Here is a 22,351-nt window from a genome sequence, read left to right as displayed (position 1 = left end):
ACATTTTCGGTTAATGGCACTTTGTGGGCGTGGCAGTACACACTCGGATCAGCTCTCTTCTTCTTATAAAGTGTGTTCCTCCGTCAGATGTTAGATATCTAACGCGGACAGTCTGATGAGTTCAACACATTTTCCTTATGCCCATCAGCATAAACACTGGTCCGACAGTGGTTCTGTTGCCCTAGACATAAAATCGATTTGTGACATATGTATGTATATGTGCCCACGGCTCATGAAACTATAAATGGTTTTTTTTAAAATTTGTTCTCTTTTATTTTTAAATTTTTATTTTCGTTTAACACTTAATTATCCGAAAATTTATTCAGATGATTGCTTTATCTTAGCTTTGATAAAATCGACATCTTTCAGAAATTCCGGACCATTAAGTACTCCTTTCAAATTTTCCTTACTCGGCTTTGAAAATTAACTGACATTAAAATATTGAGTTCATTTTGAGAAAATAACTTTAGTGTGCATATTTCCTATTTCTGGGAATTTGGCCGACATCATTGTCTTTGAGTAGGTCATCCGAATTACTTTCGTAATCTAGGCAGTTGAAAACATTAAAATTTACTAACACATCTAGAGCTTTATTTTATAGAACCGTGTCATTTAATGAATTATTGGGCTTTTTGAATCTTAAAAGTACTTTAGTAGAGATACTCTGTAGTATACGAAATAACCTGGAACTAACTTAGTATATTAAAAATATTAAATATTTTAAAACCATTTTTGATTAGCCAAGATATTGAACTAGGAAAATCTATTGATCCTTACATTGTTAATGAGATCAGTACTTTAAGCTGTGTACTATATACATATGAGTATATGGTATCTTATATTCGCCACTTCTGTGCTCGTTATGTTTACGTTTTGTACCTTTATCAAACAATTTGTATGTAAAACGCAAACCTATCAAATAGTATTCGATATTAGAAATTTACTTATTACAACATTAAAGTGGTATGATCTCTGTCTATTTAATCTATGCTTATTTTTACCAGTCTGTTTGGTCTCTGCTGTTTCATCAATGCTTATTTATTACCAGTAGCTTGTAGGACTCGCAACTTTTCAAGTGAAATTATCATGTACAACTGAGATTTAAAAAAATGTGAACAAAATTAAATAATAGAATGTATTTAAACAAACAAAGAGAAATAGGATACATTATGCACATTTTTATTGTATTATTTTCTTTTGTGTTGATAAATCATTCATTAAAACAAAATAAGAAAAAATCAGAACTAAAAAAATACTCAACACATAAAGAAAAATTGGTAGTTAATGCGAAATATCTAACAAATTGTATTTATTTTCAACCTAACTTAAAATTTTTATACAGAAGGTATAAATATTTCAGTGATTCCAAAGTTATGTTAAAAAGTTTTAAACAACAAATGACAATTAAACCAATCCAATCAAATAATTAAATGTCCATGAAATAATTCAAACAAAACTACCAAAACAATACTATATTTTATGAACCAACCAAAAACGAAGTTCTATAAGAGACATCCTCAGCAAAATTATTTTAACAAATTTTAACTAAAAGCGCGGCAACCAACGAAATCTGTAACGAAAAATTTTGTAACAAAAGTCAGTAACGATAAAACGCAAAAATTAAGACTAAGAAAAATGACTCTTGAGTGTGAAGAAGAACATGATGTAATTGTTTTGTTACGATAATTAGTAAATTTTTCTAACAAATTTTTACTGGTTTATTTTATGTTTCACTCTCTTTCATTTTAATTATTTAGTATTTAAAAAATGTAAGAAAATTCGGTAATTATTTAACTTACTTGACTATTAAATATTCGAATAGCTGAAATAACTACATTTGTTAAGTAGCCAAAAGTGATAAACAGCAATTATCCCATATATGTACATGCCATGAAAATAAATATGTAAATAAACAAGCAAAAAAGTTGTTTAATACCCAAGCGAAATTTTAGAAACCATTCCGCATACAAAATTTATTTTTATGAAATTTAATAAATTAAAAACAGGCATTTTCCTTTTCAAACCGAAACTTTTGCATTGATTGACCGCTTTAGGACTTATAGTTTGGCAAGTTACAGTTTTCATTATGAATAAATAAATAACATATTTACATATAATATTTTTAGCGATTTATATGGACGATTTTTACATAGGTTAGGAAAAAAGTGAGAATTTTCTTGGAACGAGTAAAACAACTATGCAACTAATGCTGAAATACATACATATTTGTATAAGAAAACAAATATTTAGGAGGTTATATTATACTTTATGCACATTACATATACCATATGTATGTATGTACTATGTATTTGTGTATACGTTTTAACAGCGCCAATGGCTCAAAGGCGTTTCAGTTAACGATTCTTTTACGGTGCACGGTGTGAGCTAATATACAATATATAAAATAATTAATAATAGAGTATGAAGCGAAATGATTGTATAGCAATTGTGTATTAATCATATAGCTACAATTTTAATTAAATATAGTTTTATGACGTTACTAATACAGCATTCGTTTTGTATTCTTCTAATAATTTTTACTTGTCTACGACTATTATTTTCACTATTATTATTTATTATATTTAAAATAATAAACATTTGTTCCACTGAATATTGTTCTATTGTAACTGGAAAGATATAAGTAAAAATATTTGTGTCCCTACGCCCATCCTCAGTTTAACGATATTCTTCAAATAAAAATAAAAACTCAAATCTTTTTTTCTGATTAACAAATTTTTTTTTTTAAATTTTCGGGGAAACCCAACAGTTAAATGTTTAAAAACACGAAATTAAAAATCCTTCGATCAGGCACATATGTATTTTTCATGTTTTAAAAGAGCTGTACAAATTTCATTGGAAACTACAAGGCATTTCAATTTCATTGAAAACTGTACTTTAAGAATATGTAAAGAATCGGTTTTCTGAAAATTCTGACTACCCAAACTCATTCCTTCTCTGTTGGTAGACGCTGGAATGCTTTAGTTTTAAATGACTTAAATGGTGTTATTTGTGATTTGTTTTCTTTTTTTTTGGTTGCGTGAACTTTTAATTGTATGTAGATTGAGTAAACATTTTTATAATAAATTTAATTATCATTGCAATTAAATCTAACAGTTCTATTTTTGCTTTTCATATCTGTCGACTGAAAATTGACGAACATCTGTGCAACACAATTTAAACATTTTCCATCTTCAATCAACAATGTCGCAACAACAACGATGACAAATATTTTGGGTACAACAAAAAAAGCTGCAATTATCCCGGTCGAACAGCGCAGCCGCCATCAGTGAACGTACTTTAGAAGAATGTTGGTCGACCCTGCAACGTGTGAGTTGGCATCTCTTCCGTTGTGTATAGTACTCTTCCACGCTAAAGACACGCACTCACTAAACACAAACAAATTCACCCCTTGCATTGAAACATACGCACTCTCAGATTTGTTTATTTTAATTTTAAGAGTGAAGTAACACACGTTATTAACACAAAAAACCAGTTCAAACTTAAAGTACAAGTTTTTCGGTGACCACCGTAGGTGTATGCGAGTTTTATGGGGCAATCACACTTTTAAACCATAAATAAGAAAGTTCGCAAAATTTAAGAATAACTCTTATGGTTACAAATTTAACAAAACAATTATTAGCTGAAAGCTTGTCCTTAATGCTTGGAAGGTTACATGCACACATCTCACGAAATTATCTACATACATATACATAGGTGTAAACATATCATAATTACCATTAAAAACTTACCACTTAGCGAAGTTACTATAAATTGAACATTTTATTTTATATATGTATGTATATATGTGATGTACATAATTATACACCCAGATTTGAAATGGGTTGACAGATTTTTTTATTTCCTGAAAGATTTATCACGCCATTTGTAATACATCGGAGCCCTCATAAAATATACATACATACATATTAGGGTGTGTCATTTTGAGTCAACCTTCTTTTTTCAACTGAAAAACAGGTTAAAAACTTTCGAAAATGTAAAAAAGAAAGTCACTCAAAAGATGAGCTCTTAATATTAATATTAAGAGGTGTCTGTTTCAAATTTTCTGTTTTCCATATAAATAACATGGAAAAAAATTTTTTTTTTTGTGGTGGTTATTGTGCGGAGGTTATTATATGTGCACGTGATGGCTGCCAGTAGGGATGGTAAACTCGATTCCGATTCTACTCGAGAATCGAGTTTTCTCGTAAAATAATCGATTTCAAATAAAATGATTTTTTTTCCATGCCATTTGTATGGAAAATAGAAAATTTGAAACAGGCACCTCTTAATATTAATATGTATTAAGAGCTCATCTTTTGAGAGACTTTTTTCACATTTTCGAAAGTTTTTAGCCTGTTTTTCAGTTGAAAAGAAAAAGGTTGCCTCAGAATGACACACCCTAATACATATGTATATAAAAAAGATCAATGTGACGAATGAGTCGATTAAGCAATATCTGTCTGTCTGTAATTACGCGAAATAGTTCCTCAGTTTTTGAGATATCGGTGTGAAATTTTGCACACGCCCCTTTTCCTCCGAGATGCGGCTAATTTACCGAATTCGAATCGGAGCACTGCTATGCATTAGCTGCCACAAAAACTTCCCGATAAAAAGTAAGTTTTGTTTACCAAGATATCTTCACGAAATTTTACAATAATTATTATTAAAGACAATGCTAAAAAAATTCGAACGATTTCTTCAGATCGCTGGCATACAAACTGAATGATCGAAATCAAATACTTTTCGGAAAACTTTTTTTTAATACATAAGTAACCTCAATTCGACTTAAGGGTTATTTACATATATCAAACAACTAGAAAGAACTGGGAAAATATTGAATATAAACCTTCGGTCGGTTACGTTGCCAACATTAGTTGTACATACAGTTGTTAGAAGAAAGTGAAGGGTATTCCGGTGCAGATGAAATTAATGTTTTTTCTTGTTTTGAAAAATTTAGTTAACATAAAATACGTCGGCCAACATAAATCCGAATTCTGTAATCAATATTTTTTGTTTTATTATTGCATCCAAAATCGCGTTATTAACATATTTTAATTTCACAAAAGAACCATTTTTTTGGAAATGTTAATTACATATGTATGTACATACATATGTAAATACTATAAGCCAATACAAAAGAAGTTCAGAAATTTCAAGAGTGCAACAGTTCTCATAAAACATTTTAAATGTATAATTTTTGACTAAATGCATAGGATATAGAAGCCATCTATATCCTTAATTGAAAGTGCCAAAAACCGCTGCTGTTGAAGAGCAAAAACACAGTTACGAAGTTTATAAAGATTGGAAATTAGATACTATTAAACAGAGTAGACATAAAATAATATTTTAGTTGGTCTGAACTCAGAACTTTGGCAGTACATAATCAATAACTTATATACATTAGGGTGTTTTTTTTAACTATTAATTTTTTTCAATCCCGTCATGAAATTTCCTTGGAAATGCTCTAAAAAAATTCCCTGAAAAGTTGAACCCTTACTTTAACATTAAGGACTGGACCAACCATGTACAAATTTCCATTGAAAACACGACAATCGTGATTTTTTATCTTTAAATCTCTATAGCTCAGAGGCATTTTATGGCATCGCTTTGACTTTAGATACATACTTGCATTCCTCAGAATTGAACACTCTACAAAAGTGCAAAATGCACCTCCCACCGGCGAGGTACATAGTACGGCGCTCTAAACCTTATTTTTCCACGAATTTCGCATTTTTTTGTATATATGCACATTAGGGTGTTTTTTTAACTACTAGCTGACCCCGCATACGTTGACCTGCGTGAAATTATGTGTTTTGAAATGAAAAGAAAGTTGAATTTACGTTGGAAATATCAATAGCAACCGAAGGTATTAGCAATCGTCGTTTTTCGGGTGGATTATGTAAACTCGTCCTAAGGAATTAGTTGAGAACACACCTGGAGATCAATCTACTGGTTGGCCTTGCTTTCTACGTAACTATTTCTTCGTCGATGCATTCCATGTATAATATCAAGGCATTTCCGAATAGAGTAATGTGCTCGCAAACGAATCACTGACGCAAGTTGAGAAAAAACTCGTCAATGTAAATTTTGGTGTTGGAGGTGTTTCCGCTGGGTGTACTGTATTCTCTGGGTTGAAAAACACTCTCCAAATGAACTGCGAGACGCACAACAGTCGAAAAACGTTCATGAATTGCAAAAGTAAATACCCAACAAAGCGCTTTATTGCAATTCACGTATCGACCGTATCGTTCAAGACCAATATTGATATGAGTTTTGAATGTGAATTAGACAACACTGGAGAATATAGTACGATCCATAAGTTGTCAACTTCGATATTCACTACTCTAAGTTGTATGGTCGTCTGATGAGCTACGACGATAGAGTGGATATCCATCATTTCCAGTTTGCAAGCAAGTGGATAGTGTTTCGTGCATTTGTTGTCAGACATACAAACCAAAGTGGGATTGTGGTGTCCGCAAGGTCCATAAACCATATTAGTTTTCATCACTTCGTTTAATACTGGATCTTTCTCTACATCAGGAATTTCCGCAGAAATGATTTCATCAATTTGATCTTTGTTTGTACGTCTGGTTGGTGGCATTGTTAAAAACGAAAATCCAACTGAAAATAAATTGATCTCATATTTTTCTGTTTAACCATGTATACCAAATTGTAATATTGTGTAGTCAGCAAAAGTTACCAAAAATCGATATAAAGTGAATTTGACTTACCGTGATCAATAACACTTATTAGCAAACAAAAAACTTCTTAGCTTTAAAACAAAACGAACTTTATCAAAAACTTAATAAAATTTACATGAAAACAGATTACCACAATTTTTTTTTAATTGAATGACGTTGACATTTAAATTGAATTTCGTTTACATTTGTTACGCGCGTTTTTTTAAATATGCAAAATGAAATGTATATTTTTCAATCTTTCTGAGAGATTTTCTTAATATTTTTTTCCATAAGAACCGTGTACATAGTATTTATTAGAAAAGTACAAACAAAAGTCAGCCAAATCGGTTCAGCCATTCACGCGTGATGCCGTAACAACGCATTCGTTGTCCTGCGTGAAATTATGTGTTTTGAAATGAAAAAAAAAGTTGAATTTACGTTGTGTTAAAAATCATTTATTTTCGATTTTTCTAAATTTTTTTCAATGTCACGCAGTTTGATAAGCAACATTTTTTGGTTTCTATTCCGGTGCGTAAATGTACAGAGAAGATGGGGAACTCGGGAAAACCCATGCAATCGTAGTTACGACAATTTGGCATAAACATTCGTGATGAGTTCATATTTCCTTGAAGTGAATTGACAAAAAGGAGGTGGAACTTTCGGAAAATTCAACTTCACCAAACTACAATATCAAACATTGGCATGAGTTTTGAATGTGAATTAGACAATAGTGGCGAATGTGGTACGATCCATATGTTATCGTCTTCGATATTCACTACTCTAAGTTGAATGGTAAATGTCATGCCATTGTCGACTGATGAGCTACAACGATAGAGTGGATATCCATCATTTCCAGTTTGCGTTTCCGAAAGAAAACCACGTGGATAGTATTTCGTGCATTTATTGCAAGTGGGATTGTGGTGTCCGCAAGGATGCACATTATGTTGGTTTTCATCACTTCGTAGAATAATGGATATTTCTCTGCATGAGGAATTTCCACAGAAATGATTTCATCAATTTGATCTGGGTGGTGATCTTGGTTTTTGCAACTCAACAGAGTACATCCAGCATCTGACTGCACCATACTTGTATATACATACGTTCTTCTTCTTCTTAATTGGCGTAGACACCGCTTACGCGATTATAGCCGAGTTAACAACAGCGCGCCAGTCGATTCTTCTTTTCGCTACGTGGCGCCAATTGGATATTCCAAGCGAAGCCAGGTCCTTCTCCACTTGGTCCTTCCAACGGAGTGGAGGTCTTCCTCTTCCTCTGCTTCCCCCGGCGGGCATTGCGTCGAATACTTACAGAGCTGGAGTGTTTTCATCCATCCGGACAACATGACCTAGCCAGCGTAGCCACTGTCTTTTAATTCCCTGAACTATGTCAATGTCGTCGTATATCTCGTACAGCTCATCGTTCCATCGAATGCGATATTCGCCATAGCCAATGCGCAAAGGACCATAAATCTTTCGCAGAATTTTTCTCTCGAAAACTCGTAACGTCGACTCATCGGTTGCTGTCATCGCCCAAGCCTCTGCACCATATAGCAGGACGGGAATTATGAGCGACTTGTAGAGTTTAGCTTTTGTACGTCAAGAGAGGACTTTACTTTTCAATTGCCTACTCAGTCCGAAGTAGCACCTGTTGGCACGAGCAATCCTGCGTTGGATTTCCAGGCAGACATTGTTGGTGGTGTTTACGCTGGTTCCAAGATAGACGAAATTATCTACAACTTAAAAGTTATGACTGTCAACAGTGACGTGAGAGCCAAGTCGCGAGTGCGACGACTGTTTGTTTGATGACAGGAGATATTTCGTTTTGCCCTCGTTCACTGCCAGACCCATTTTCTATGCTTCCTTGTCCAGCCTGGAGAAAGCAGAACTAACGGCGCGGGTGTTGAGGCCGATGATATCAATATCATCGGCATACGCCAACAGCTGTAGCTCGAACTATTTTCTCCAAAGCAGGTTGAAAAAGTCGCACGATAGGGAATCGCCTTGTCTGAAACTCTCGTTTGGTATCGAACGACTCGGAGAGGTCCTTCCCGATCCTGACGGAGCTTTTGGTGTTACTCAACGTCAGTTTACACAGCCGTATTAGTTTCGCGGGGATACCAAATTCAGACATCGCGGCATAAAAGCAGCATCTTTTCGTGCTGTCGAAAGCAGCTTTGAAATCGACGAAGAGGTGGTGTGTGTCGATTCTTCTTTCACGGGTATTTTCCAAGATTTGGCGCATGGTGAATATCTGGTCAGTTGTTGATTTTCCAGGTCTGAAGCCACACTGATAAGGTCCAATTAGTTTGTTGACGGTGGGCTTTAATCTTTCACACAATACGCTCGATAGAACCTTATATGCGATGTTGAGGAGGCTAATCCCACGGTAGTTGGCGCAGATTGTGGGGTCTTCTTTTTTTATGGATTGGGCATAGCACACTTAGGATGGAGTCATGTGTAGAAGTTCACGCAATTGAGGAAAGTTCTCTGATCGCCATTCACTTGGGAGTGGCCAGAAACGATTCTTTTACATATGGCTCAAGCAGCTCACTACTTCCGGTCTTTGACCAAGTATCTTCTGGGTAGCCTAAGAACATCCGTTCGAAGGCGAAACATCCCTTACATAGGGTTGTGCGCTGGGTTTGGGACCCGCCACGTAAAAAAACACTCCAACGAAAAAGAAAAAAAAAATATACATACGTTGGCTTCAAGATAAAGTCCATCAAATATCGTAGCTGTTGTTTGAAAAATCTTACTGTATTATCGTGATGATCGCTTGCTGATTGACAGCGATCCATAATTCCACACATATGTCATCGAATCCTGGGAGTCTCATGTACGTAGTTCATGTTGATACGTTGATGGCAAAAAGAACGCCGACCGATATAAGTCTTCGTTGCCTCGTAACAAATTTCAATCTGTAATTGATCACTTCGTTTGAAACACACATAAAGTTTTCACTGAACAATTTTCAATAATTTTTCTTTTAAATAGCCGGAATAAAAAATCAAGCGACCGAAATTGAAAGATTCAAATAATTTACAGAACAAAATATTGAAAAACAAAACAAAAACGGATTGTATGAAAAGTCACTTTTTGTTTTATATCTAACCCTTTCCAGATCCACAGCGAACAACTTCTGATTTCATGAAGATTGGTTCCGCCGTCGTTCCGCAATCATTTTTACTTTACATATGTACATATGTATGTATAATATAAAATAAAACGTTTGTATGGGAAAAAGAAAAGGGCTGTTTTTAGGGGTTTTCCGGCAACTTTCGTAATTTTTTCTTACATAAGAACCTTCTCCTAATAATAACAAATACAACAACAAAACAATCACCCAAATCGGTTCAGCCATTCACGCGTGATGCCGTGACAACGAAAACGGTTTCATTTTTATATATAAGATTAATTTTTTTCAGTCCCGTCACGAAATTTTCTTGGAAATACCCAAAAAAAATTCCCTGAAAATTTTAGCCCAAAATATTAACATTAAGAACTGGACCTGGCCTGTAAAAATTGTCCATAGAAAATACACTACAATCGTGAGTTTTTATCTTTGAATTCCTACAGATCAGAGGTATTTTATGGCATCGCTTTGACTTTAGACGCATATTTCTCAGAATTGTTCATTCTACAAAAGTGCCGTTAGGCTCTTAGACACCTCTAAGAAAGCCTCTCCAAACATGAGTTTTTAATTCTCCTACATACAGTTTTCTATTTTTTCTTATTATCAGATTGAAAAATTTATATCTCGCTTCCAACTACTTGAAAAAATATCTCGTTCCTTGGATTTTGTAGGAAATTGAATGCTCTACAAAAAAGATCTACTATGATTTTTTCGTAAACCCAACCGTTTAAAAGATATTAACGGTTGAAGTTTGATTATTTTTGAGAAAATTTTTTATTTCTTATGAAGTTTATAACTCAATGAAAAAAATCATTATGAATAAGGTTTTTGGAGAGGCTTTCTTAGAGGTGTCTAGGAACCTATTTTTTAGAGTATCAAACGAAAAAAAATTTTTTTTTTTTTGATCCTCCTTAATATGCATTGATGTTTGACGATGAATATCTCGTAAACGCTTAACTTAATCGAAAAATCATCAGAGACCATTTTTATAGAGCAGTAAATTTCCTACAAAATTATGAGTTTCATCATTCATAACAATTTTTTTTCATTGAATTATAAAATTCGTAAGAAATAAAAAATTTTCCCAAAAATAATCAAATTTTAACTGTTAATATCTTTTAAACGTTCGGGTTTGCGAAAAAATCATAGTAGACCTTTTTTGTAGAGCATTCAATTTCCCACAAAATCTAAGAAACAAGATATTTTTTCAAGTAGTTGGAATAAAAAACTGTATGTAGGAGGACCTTCCCGTTACAATTAAAAACTCATGTTTGGAGAGGCTTTCTTAGAGGCGTCTAGAAACCTATTTTTCCGAGTACGAAACGAAAAAATTTTTTTTTGAATCACTCTAATGTACATACATACATACATATGTGCAGGTAAAGCGTGCATTTTTAATTTCTTCGAACTTGTTATGTATTGTACCATTAAGTGAAATTGTAATAAAAATATTTTTTTCTTTAATTTTATTGTTTTACTTCATTGAAACCTTTTTATTTTGGGTAAGTTTATATATTTTTTGTTCACTTTACAGTTTTATTATACTGCGTTCAGATAACGCAACATTTTATTGAAACAAATCAAAGTTTATGGAAATGAATCCCAGTTGAACGCCCATTGCGTTCTTATTCGTCTAAATTCGTTGCTCAAAAGTTAAGTATTTATTTTAGTTATTTATATTTTACATTAGTTTATTCAATACTAACAGGTCAATTGAAAAGTCTCCTGCCTGACGCATAAGTGGCACTACTAGAAATAAATCCATATTAATTATACCTAACTTTCAAAAGGCGCATGTATAAATTTGTCACATGTCAGATCGTGTATTTGTGAATTATATCATTTTGAGTTACTGTGAAAAAATGGATAAAAGATTTTTGAAAATATGCAGTTGAAGAAACAATAAAAATGAGTACCGAGGACAGTGAACGCAGTGGACAGCCAAAACACGTTGTTACCAAAGAAAACATCAAACACGTCCACAAAATAATTTTTGATGACCGCGGAGTTTACTTTTGACCAAAAACAACGACGAGTTGATGATTCGGAGCAGTGTGTGGAAATGTCCAAGCGAAATAAGCCCGAGTTTTCGCATTGATATGTAAGAACGGATGAAAGATGTGGCAATTCACTCCGAAGTTCAATCGACAGTTATCCGAGTGGACTGCACACAATGAGCCCGCTCCAAAACGTCGACAAACGCAACAGTCGGCTGTGAAGGTTATGGCGTCGGTATTTTGGGATGAGCATGGAATAATTTTTATTGACTACCTGGAGAAAGGAAGAACCATCAACAGCGACTATTGGACCGTTTGAAGGAGGAAATCGCAGAAAAACGGCCGAATTTGAAAACAAGAAATGGCTGTTTCACCAAGGCAAAGCGCCGTATCACAAATCACAATGATCACAAAAAATCCATGAATTGGGCTTCGAATTGCTTCCGCATCCACCGTTTTCTCCATATCTGGCCCCCGCGACTATTCCTGTACTCAGATCTTAAAAGAATGTTCGCTGGGAAGAAATTTTCGTTGATTTAAAAGATAATCCCCGAAACTGATGCCTATTTTGAAGCAAAGGATAAATCATATTACAAAAATTGTATCGAAAAGTTGGAGTGTCGCTATAATCAGCGTATCACTATTGAAGGGACCTATGTTGATTAAAAAAAACGCAATATGCCAAAAAATTGGTTCACAATGGTACGCCGGTGACTTTTCAATTGACCACTTATATTTGTACTGATAATACTAAAATATTTTTGAATGCCGCGTAAGCGTAGTGAACAAAGTTTGAGAAATGAATATGAAAAAGAATATCAGAAAACTACCTGAAGGTAGTTGCTCTGTGAGAATGTGAACGGCAACACCAAAAGAGAATGAGCCATAAAACTTTTCTCTTTGAACAGCGAGAGTAACTATAATATTTTAAAGCTCCGCCGATGGTATACGTATTCGCTCGGGCGAAAAAAAATCCAATCAGAGATGAACAAAATATTACTGAAACTTACCCCTTTAGAAGCAGAAAGAAAGTCGAAGCAAATAATCTGCAACTACTGCAGTTGGATGATGGACAATCACCTTTCAGTGCACAACTATGTGCTGGATGATTGGTCGACCGTCAGATATTGCTGAGACGGTAACCAACTCACCGTGAGCTGCATTTCCAACCCTACAGTACCTATTTTTTGTTTTAACGACTCACTCTTTATACCTTTTCTCATTGCATTTTGTTACTGTTTTTACTACCACCTTCATATTTACAAAGTTTTTTTTTCGTTTTTTTCTGCGAACTATCTCAATACACCAAGTAGGATACGCAAGAATAATTGTCTTCTCTGCCTTGCGTCCATCTAGAAAATGCTGGAACCGAACCAACTATACATTCACACTAATGCGTGCAAAAAAAGAATAAGTACATACATATATAATAGGAAAATATATACAATTGTTTTCATACGTGCAGCAGCAGGCAAACGTTTTTTCTAATGCGACTTAACGTATTTATAATGAAATTTACTTTAATCAGCGTTTATATATGTACATATGTATGCATATGAACATACTTGTGATATTACTAACACATAAATAAGGGAATATGGTAAAGGCACGTAAAGACGGCGTTGGCGGTTTTAAATATATGCATACATATGTATGTATTTACTTGTATGATATATGTAACGCGGTGGTTTGTTCCATAAAATGCAATGCATATGCATGTTGCGTATCTTTTTATTCAGTTTTAGAAATATCTAAATTTAATTCATTTACTAATTCGTTATCTTTAGTTACAATACATAGAAGTTATGTAGAGTATGCCCCAAATCTGGATTCTCGAGGCCATAAAACTTTGACAAATTTGTAAATCAGGTTAGTAAGACAAAAACAGAGATGATGCGTTTATGACACAATCTCTCGCTCAGGCCAAAAAGGCGTCCATTGAAGGTCAGGACAACGTAGAATGTTTATTTTGCATAGTTCTGTAAAATGTCATCGCGATAACTATAATGATTAATAATATCATTAAGTCTAACGCCCCGCAAATGCACATTCGAACTTATTTCGGTTCCCCCTCACAAAAATTGGTATATTTGAGTCTGTATTGTATACAACATAAAAGGAATTTGTTAATTTCATTCTTTATTTTCTAGTGATATATCCGCATTAACATCCGACTCTCCAAATTTATATAATGTATGTATGTATATTTCTAAATTGAGCAGCTATTTGAAGTAATGTATGAAAGTTAAAGCTATAATATATAGTTAGTACCAATCGATTCTTCATAACTTTTAGAATACCATGTACATATATTGTTTGAAATTGGAAGATTCTAACTTAAAGGAACATTTTCCGTTGCATTGCACCGGATAAAAAGATATAAAAATAAATTTAACTTGATTTTTATATCATAGCAAATAGTAATGTTTCCATACAGGAACTCGATTTTGATTGTATATTTTGTATGGCAGCTACACACATACATATATGCCATAAAAGTTCAATCTACAAAATTTCTTCAGATATTTAAACGTTGTTTTTGTCAATAATCAAGTTTGTATGGCAGCTACATGCTACAGTTGTTCGATCTGAACAACTTCTTTGGAGATTATAGTAATGCTTCGGATAATATTCTGTGCCAAATTTCCTAACGACATATTGTCAAATTTCGTGACAGCATACGTACATATGAATGTATGTATCGGGTGATTTTTTAAGAGCTTGATAACTTTTAAAAAAAAAAAAACGCATAAAATTTGCAAAATCTCATCGGTTCTTTATTTGAAACGTTAGATTGGTTCATGACATTTACTTTTTGAAGATAATTTCATTTAAATGTTGACTCATGTGGTTTCAACAAGATGGCGCTACATGCCACACAGCTCGCGATTCTATGGCCATTTTGAGGGAAAACTTCGGAGAACAATTCATCTCAAGAAATGGACCCGTAAGTTGGCTACCAAGATCATGCGATTTAACGCCTTTAGACTATTTTTTGTGGGGCTACGTCAAGTCTAAAGTCTACAGAAATAAGCCAGCAACTATTCCAGCTTTGGAAGACAACATTTCCGAAGAAATTCGGGCTATTCCGGCCGAAATGCTCGAAAAAGTTGCCCAAAATTGGACTTTCCGAATGGACCACCTAAGACGCAGCCGCGGTCAACATTTAAATGAAATTATCTTCAAAAAGTAAATGTCATGAACCAATCTAACGTTTCAAATAAAGAACCGATGAGATTTTGCAAATTTTATGCGTTTTTTTTTAAAAAAAAGTTATCAAGCTCTTAAAAAATCACCCGATATGTACTACTATGAGGCATAATTTAAAAAATCTTAATTTATTCTTCAAAATCTATGTCATCCCCCTCAAAGTAGCCCCACTTGGCTCCAACATACATATTTCAAAGTCTTCCAATCCCCAAGACAGTTGTTAAAGTCAATTTCCGGAATAATCTTCAAAGCGCGTAGGGATTCACGTTTACTGTCTTCAATTTACTCGAAACGTTTTCCCCGGCAATCGTTTGAGTTTGCTGAATAACCAGAAGTAACACGGAAATCGGAAAGCATTGTTTCACAGACGTAAAAATATTGTAATTTCGGAACCAATCGTGCTTTCACTTTTCTTAGGCCCAAAAGATGCTTCAAAATGGTTTTCACAGATTCTTTCGATATTCCAACGATGCCAGTAAGATCTCTGATTGTTAATAGTCGTTTCTCATACACCGATTCTATTATTTTATTGACGTGTTGATGTTGATCTTCGTCCTGCTCCTGGTTCGTTGTGCCAATCAAAATTTATTTTTTATAACCAAACTACAACCATTCATATCATTTGAACGGTAAGGCTTACGAAAAATCGTAAAGGACTTTTTTGTAGAGCAATCAATTTTCTACAAAGAGATATTTTTTTTTGCAAGTAGTTGGAAGCGAGATTTCACTTTTTTATCTGCCAAAAAGAAAAAAAAAATAGAAAACTGTAAGGCGGAAGACATTCCTGTTACAATTAAAAGCTCTTACTTGGAGAGGCTTTTTTAGAGATGTCTAAAAACATATTTTGCACAGTACCAAGCGGAAAAAATTGGGGTTTTACCCACCATAATGTATATCACATCGTATTTTTCTATATCTAATACACATGATTACGAAAAACAAGTAAGAAATGGCAAAGTTCTGGAGCAACCGAACATTCTATACTCCTACAACTTGCAGGAATCAAAGCCAGGGAAATACCTTACGATGTAAAACGTCAACCAGAGGATCGGAATATAATATATAATAATATATAATAATAATTTTATATAAATACCATATGTTACTTATACACAAGATTTGTTAGAAAAACGAAAATCATTATACATAGTCATTATACAAAATCAGCCGGATGTTTGAAAACAAAGTTATATGGGGTCTAGGTCAAGATTTCGCCCATTTGTATCCATTTTAGGCACGTTCTAAAATTTTCATTGAGTTAACTTAAATATTGGCCGATATATCCAGCATAAAGTCACCACGAAGTTCGAAAATCTTTATATTAGGGGCTCAGGGAAGTATTGACCCAATTTCACCAGTTTTGGATACACAGAATTACTTGTGCAGGAAAGGATACTGTCTGAATTTCTATTGCGTGTCTCACACATTGTCCGATATTTTTGATCAAAAGTCAACTATGGGCACTGGGGTCCACATATTCGGTACTTAGGGTCTTGAACAGTTTTGGTTGGATTTGAACAATTTGAACCTAGATATGGGATTTCAACAAAAAGTGGGCAGTGCCACGCCCATCGTCCAATTTTTACCCCGGCCCCTATAAAGTCTTGTCATACTATCCCTGCTTTAAATCTGGCGCATTTAGTTATTGATTTATCGCGCTTTTAGTAGTTTTTAACAGTACCGCATCCCGTGAGCGGGGTTTCCATCGGTTTTCTCACTATCGGGAGTAGTTCTTGTAATATTCGTGCTGGGCGAATTTGCTTATTGTAGCTTAAGTGGTTTAGGATATATGCACATTAAACTTGTTTGAGGCCGGGGCCACGCCCACTTGTAAAAAATTTTTTTCAACAGGTGCACCTTGCTATTGTGATCTCCTTTGCCAAATTACAGTGTTATATCTTAATTTAGTGATCATTTATTTATATATAAGTATGTAATTCTATATCTATCTCGACTAGTTTTAGGTGATACGTACAACCGTTAGGTGAACAAAACTGTAATACTCTGTAGCAACTGGTTGCAAGAGTATAAAGTAATTACCTGTTTTTTTATATTTTATGTGCCTGCCTTAAACTGTTAGTAACATACACTCTATTGGTCGTTCTCATATACGGCAGCCGGTTTTAAATTTTTGATTTAATGCATTCTGCTTTAAATTACTTGTTGAAACACTTTTGCTTTACGTAAACTAAATTACAACAAACATATGGTTTTATACCAAAATATTTGTTTGTTAATATATTTTATTTTAAATATCGAAAAATTCCTTGCCTTTATAAAAAGAGTATTTAAATACGGAAACGAATGCACATTTCAATTTATTTACTCTTGTATACCGGCATTACAAACTAAATCCTTTCATATGTTAGGCACGTAGAAAGGAGTATTTTATATTAAAACTAGCTGACCCCGCAGCCGTTGCCCTGCGTGAAATTATGTGTTTTGAAATGAAAAAAAGTTGAAATTATATTCTGTCGAAAATGATTTATTTACGATTTTTCTACATTTTTTTTATGTAGCGCAACTTAATAAACATAACTTTTTGATTTCTGTTCTGGTGCGTAAATATATAGAGAAGATGGGTTTCCAACTCGTCAACACACCACATATATCTGGCCGTGTGAAAAACATAGCATTTCCCGATTTCCTTGTGTCCTGTTGATTGTCAACGCAAGGGCAATTCTCCCTGGAAATTGAATACGTTTGAACTGAAATGGCTGTCCCTTGTATTCGATAACTGCGTCATAATCAGTCGGGTTCCATTACACAGTTTCGGCGCATGATGATTGCGAAACATAATAATGACAGATCCAACTTTAAGACGCAAATGATGCTGGGGCATACTAAGCCTCTCCAAAGATTTTTTAAATTCCACTGGACACTTTACGGTTTCGTCTTCATTGTCAAGACGATCGATCGATTTATATCAGCGCAAACCTCCCGGAACTTGACTTTGAATCTTCCAGTTTAAATCACTAACATCGGTAATTTTGGCAGCTAAAATTGTTCGTGCACTCAAGCTATCGCAGTTACGATAATTTGGGCCAATGTTCGATAAACATTCGTGATGAGTTCATCTCTCCGTTGAAGTGAATTGGACAAAAGGAGGTGAAATTGATATCAAAACCACTGGAAGTATCAACCGAAATTTGCCCATTTCAATTCTTAGCGAATACAATGTAAAATGTCATCGGCAATGTAATTTTTTCGTATCCCATAATTAACGCGAATTTAAAGGCTGATACAGTCGAAATGATCTTCGCGAAAAGTATGCGAATCTTCAGTGGCATGCGAAGTACTATCGCATTGTCCTTCGTCTGTTTCAGTGATTATCATGTTCCAGCAAATGCTACTGCTGGCATGCTTCTCAAAATGTTGCACACACTGTACCATTCACAATACGCGATGACTTAAATGAAGTTGAACCGCGAGACGCAAAACAGTCGGAAAACTTTCATGAATTGCAAAAGTAAATATCCTACAAAGCGCTTTATTGCAGTTCACATATCGACCCATTTGATACTGCTGATCTCGTATCGTTCAAGGCCAATAACCGCTATGTTGCTTTCTTTGGTGACGTACTTGCAAACGTATTTGATCGATTACACCAATCTGCAATATTCAACATTGACATGAGTTTTGAATGTGAATTAAACAAAAGGGGCGAATATGGTACGACCCATGTGTTGTCAACTTCGATGTGTTGTTAACGTCGATATTCACGCCTCTAAATGCTAAATGTTCTGCCATTGTCGTCTGGTGAGTGACGCCGATACAGTGAATATCCATCATTTCCCATTTTCGTTTCCGAAAGAAAAGCACATGAGTAGTGTTTCGTGCATTTATTGTCAAACATACAAACCAAAGTGGGATTGTAAGGTTCGCAAGGTCCATGAACCATATTGATTTTCACCACTTCCTATAATTCTGGATCTATCTCTGAATCAGGAATTTCCGCTCAAATGATTTCATCAATTTGATCTGGTGTAATCACCATCTGCATCCAAAGAAGAATGTGTGCGTGCGGCAAACCTCTTTTTTGCTACTCAACAGAACACATTCAGCATCTAACAGCATCATATATACCATAGGTTGCTTCAAGATAAAGACCATCAAACATCGCAGCTATTGTTTAAAAAGTCGTGCTGTGATATCGTTACGATCGCTAGCTGATTGACCGCGATCCATAATTCCGCACGTATGTCATCGCATTTTGGGAGTACTTCTGCCTTTTCTTTGGGCTGCCATACGTTGATGGCAAAAGAACGCCGACCAATATTAGCGCCACCTCTTCGTAAGGCTTTCGTAACAAATTTCAATCTGTAATTGATCACATCGTCTCAAACATACATAAAGTTTTCACTGAATAATTTTCAATAATTTTTCCTTTGGATAGCCGGAATAAAAAAGTAAGCGACCGCAATTGAACGATTCAAATAATTTACAAATCAAAATATTGAAAAACAAAAACAAACAAAAATTGAAAAAAATGTGTATGGAAAATGTTACTTTTTGGAATTGTCCAATTTTCCGACTTCTCCTCATGAAAGTATAAGGTATTTTGTTTCTAAACCTTTCCCGATCCACAACAAACAACCTTTAAAAATTTCATTAAGATTGGTTCAACCGTTCTCTTAGTGTTACTAACAAACAAACATTCATATTTATTGTAACGTTTGTATGGGGAAAAGAAAAGGGCTGTTTTTAGGGGTTTTCCGGAAACTATTCGAATTTTTCTCGCCGTAAAAACCATCTTTGAACTTCAACAAACATTTAAGAAAAAGAATTGGCCAAATTGGTCCAGGCGTTATTGAGTTATGCGCGTACATACATTTTTGGTATTCATTTTTATTTATATAGATGTTTTCACTTTGAGAATTTCTTCTGTGGTTTTTTAATACTGAGAAAGAAACGTCGGAGACCTTATAAAATATGCAAATAAATGATCAGGATGATAAGTTTTAACCACGTCCATCTGTCAGTACGCGAACTAGTACCTCAGTTTTCGAGATATCGGTCGATTTACACACGTCCCTTGCTCCCCAGGAAGTTGTTATATGGAATGCTATCTTCACGAATATTGTCAAAAGTAACGCTATGAACTTTGAATAAATTTTTATGGAAACTGCTTTTATGTGTAAAAGATATTCTAGCTTCAGTGCAACCGAAGCTTTTAGCCTTTTTAATATGTGTCGCAAATACCTATACAATTTTCGAACAATATTTTTATTTATAGTATGTAGGCACAACTTTTTACATACATATGTATGTCTTTACCCCATTAAACATCACAATAAACTGCAAATTTACTTCTGCGTACAACAAATATGTATAATAAGTGCATATTGTATATAGGGTATATACAGACTATATACAGTTGTGTATGAAAGTATACTTCTATATGCAAGACCTGTTTTTTATAATACCTGCAATTGCAATAGTTTTTACTACTCAGTTGTGGGAAATTTTTTGGTGTTTCATATAACAGCATGAAACAGCGTGACTTTGTCTATTGTCTATATCGTAATTGTACAACTGCAACGTCTGACCATCCTTGGCGACATCCAACCAGTCAGCCAACCATTTATTCATTATATACAACATCGTATTGAATAACGCGAAAAAAATTGCAAGGCATTTGCCGTTACGGTTGTGTACGTGTAGGCAAACGATGTCGGCAGCCAACCAGCGCGCAGTGCATGTTCAACTAGCAATGTGCCACCAATAGTTTTTTTTCTATTGGGATGCCTGCCGACCAACCAAACAAACAACACAACTTCGCCAGGAGTTACATACATATGGCTGCAATGCAAGGCTGAAATTAATCAACACCTATACAGAGAAACGTCCTATGACGAAACAACTACTAATGTCCGGTACCTCACCATGCATAGTGGTAAAAATTGTAAGCGTGCCTCTGGCAGCCTGCTGGTTATGGACTGCTAAGTGGGCTAGTTGCCTGGTTTCTCAGTTGCCCGCCTTTTCGCCAACTGTTGAATAACGTACCGAGTAGTGACCGCGCAGCCGAGTAGATACTAGGAAAACGAACGAACCGACGAATAAGTGAACATGCGTCTAACCTTTTTTAAGCTGTATAGTACAAGTAGATGTGAAGAATATAATGGTTGGGTGTTGGGTAGCACGTCCATGGCTATATGCGGTCATTTATTCCTGGGACGTTTTTTGTCATCGTCGGATTTGGTGATCACGACGCCTGCTGATCTGAATTGGGGCAATTAACTGGAATACATTTGGTAATATTGCAAAACAATCATCAATTGTTTCTTCTATTGAACATTCATAAGTTAATGCTAAGAACTGCAGTCATAAGTTGAAACCGGGAACGTACTTTATTTTAGTTTTAAATAAAATTTGAAAGCAACATTTTCTTAGCTGCGAAACAAACATTTTTGCACACATTTTGTTCTGGGGTTAAGTTTGTTTATAAATAAACATATGTACATATACAGGTTGTCTGATAAGAGGCCAATTTATATGTGATTAAGCAAATGGAAACTTGTTGCTAGACGCTGCTCGACGTACAGCAACATTTCGATCTAGCCCAAACTCTTTATAAGAGAACTCATTCAATGACAAACATACATATGTACATATATGTATAAACATACATATGTATGTCGAAATATGCTGTAAATCGGTAACCAGTCTAAATCAGTGGTCGGCATTTCTTAGCACAATTGTGCAAACTAACTTCACACGTACGCTTACGCTCTATCGTTCAGTCGTTGTCGAGCCAGCAACGAATTAACATCGCGCAAGCCTATAGCGCAAAACCAAATATGCCCTGCAAGAAATATTTTATGATTCTAAATGCCTTTGGTGCCATGGCTTTTATGTTCCAAGTCTTTTAAAGATAACAGGGAATATATCCTTAAAAGACATTTTGTTAATTTTCATTATACTATTAATTATTTAGATTAGATGCTTAATTTTCATTCCAATTTCTCACTGGGCTACTTTTTTTTCGTGCTCACCAACACAGTGACAGATCCTCTCATGCGACCACTGGTCTAAATACTCATTTATCTAGGGCTCTTTTTGCTCTAACATCTCCTGCTGCCCTTTCTCAGAGCGCTTCCATTTCTATACGTTGCGAAATAAAGAGAAACTTCTTAGCAGTAGAAACTGTCTGATGAGAATGCATTAAACAGTTTTGCGTTGAGTGCATACATACATACACTTGATGTATATACATACATAAGAGCCTATAATCGATTATGCATTCACATACCCACATATATGTACATACATATGTCCATATAATTTTCTTTGCTTCATTCTCATTAGTTGGTTGCTTAGCACTGCATTTCG

At 34.6% G+C, this 22,351-nt stretch overlaps 1 protein-coding gene across 4 annotated transcripts in view; it reads left to right on the top strand.

The window, feature by feature from the left end:
• The window catches only part of LOC120779451 (transcriptional regulator ovo), a 125,705-nt gene that overhangs the window by 13,260 nt on the left and 90,094 nt on the right, over window positions 1-22,351 (top strand). For 2 of the 4 annotated variants that reach the window (XM_040111705.1, XM_040111702.1), the window contains exon 2: window positions 3,250-3,327. In XM_040111705.1, coding sequence (XP_039967639.1) covers window positions 3,250-3,327 — 78 coding nt within the window. Of the gene's footprint in view, window positions 1-3,249; window positions 3,352-22,351 lie in introns of all 4 variants that reach the window. The other 2 variants (XM_040111704.1, XM_040111703.1) reach the window with 1 other exon arrangement.

Source organism: Bactrocera tryoni, unplaced genomic scaffold, assembly GCF_016617805.1.
Source record: "Bactrocera tryoni isolate S06 unplaced genomic scaffold, CSIRO_BtryS06_freeze2 scaffold_11, whole genome shotgun sequence".
NCBI lineage: Eukaryota > Metazoa > Arthropoda > Insecta > Diptera > Tephritidae > Bactrocera > Bactrocera tryoni.
The sequence above is the reverse complement of the archived record's forward strand: the minus strand, read 5'-3'. Positions and strand labels throughout refer to the sequence as shown.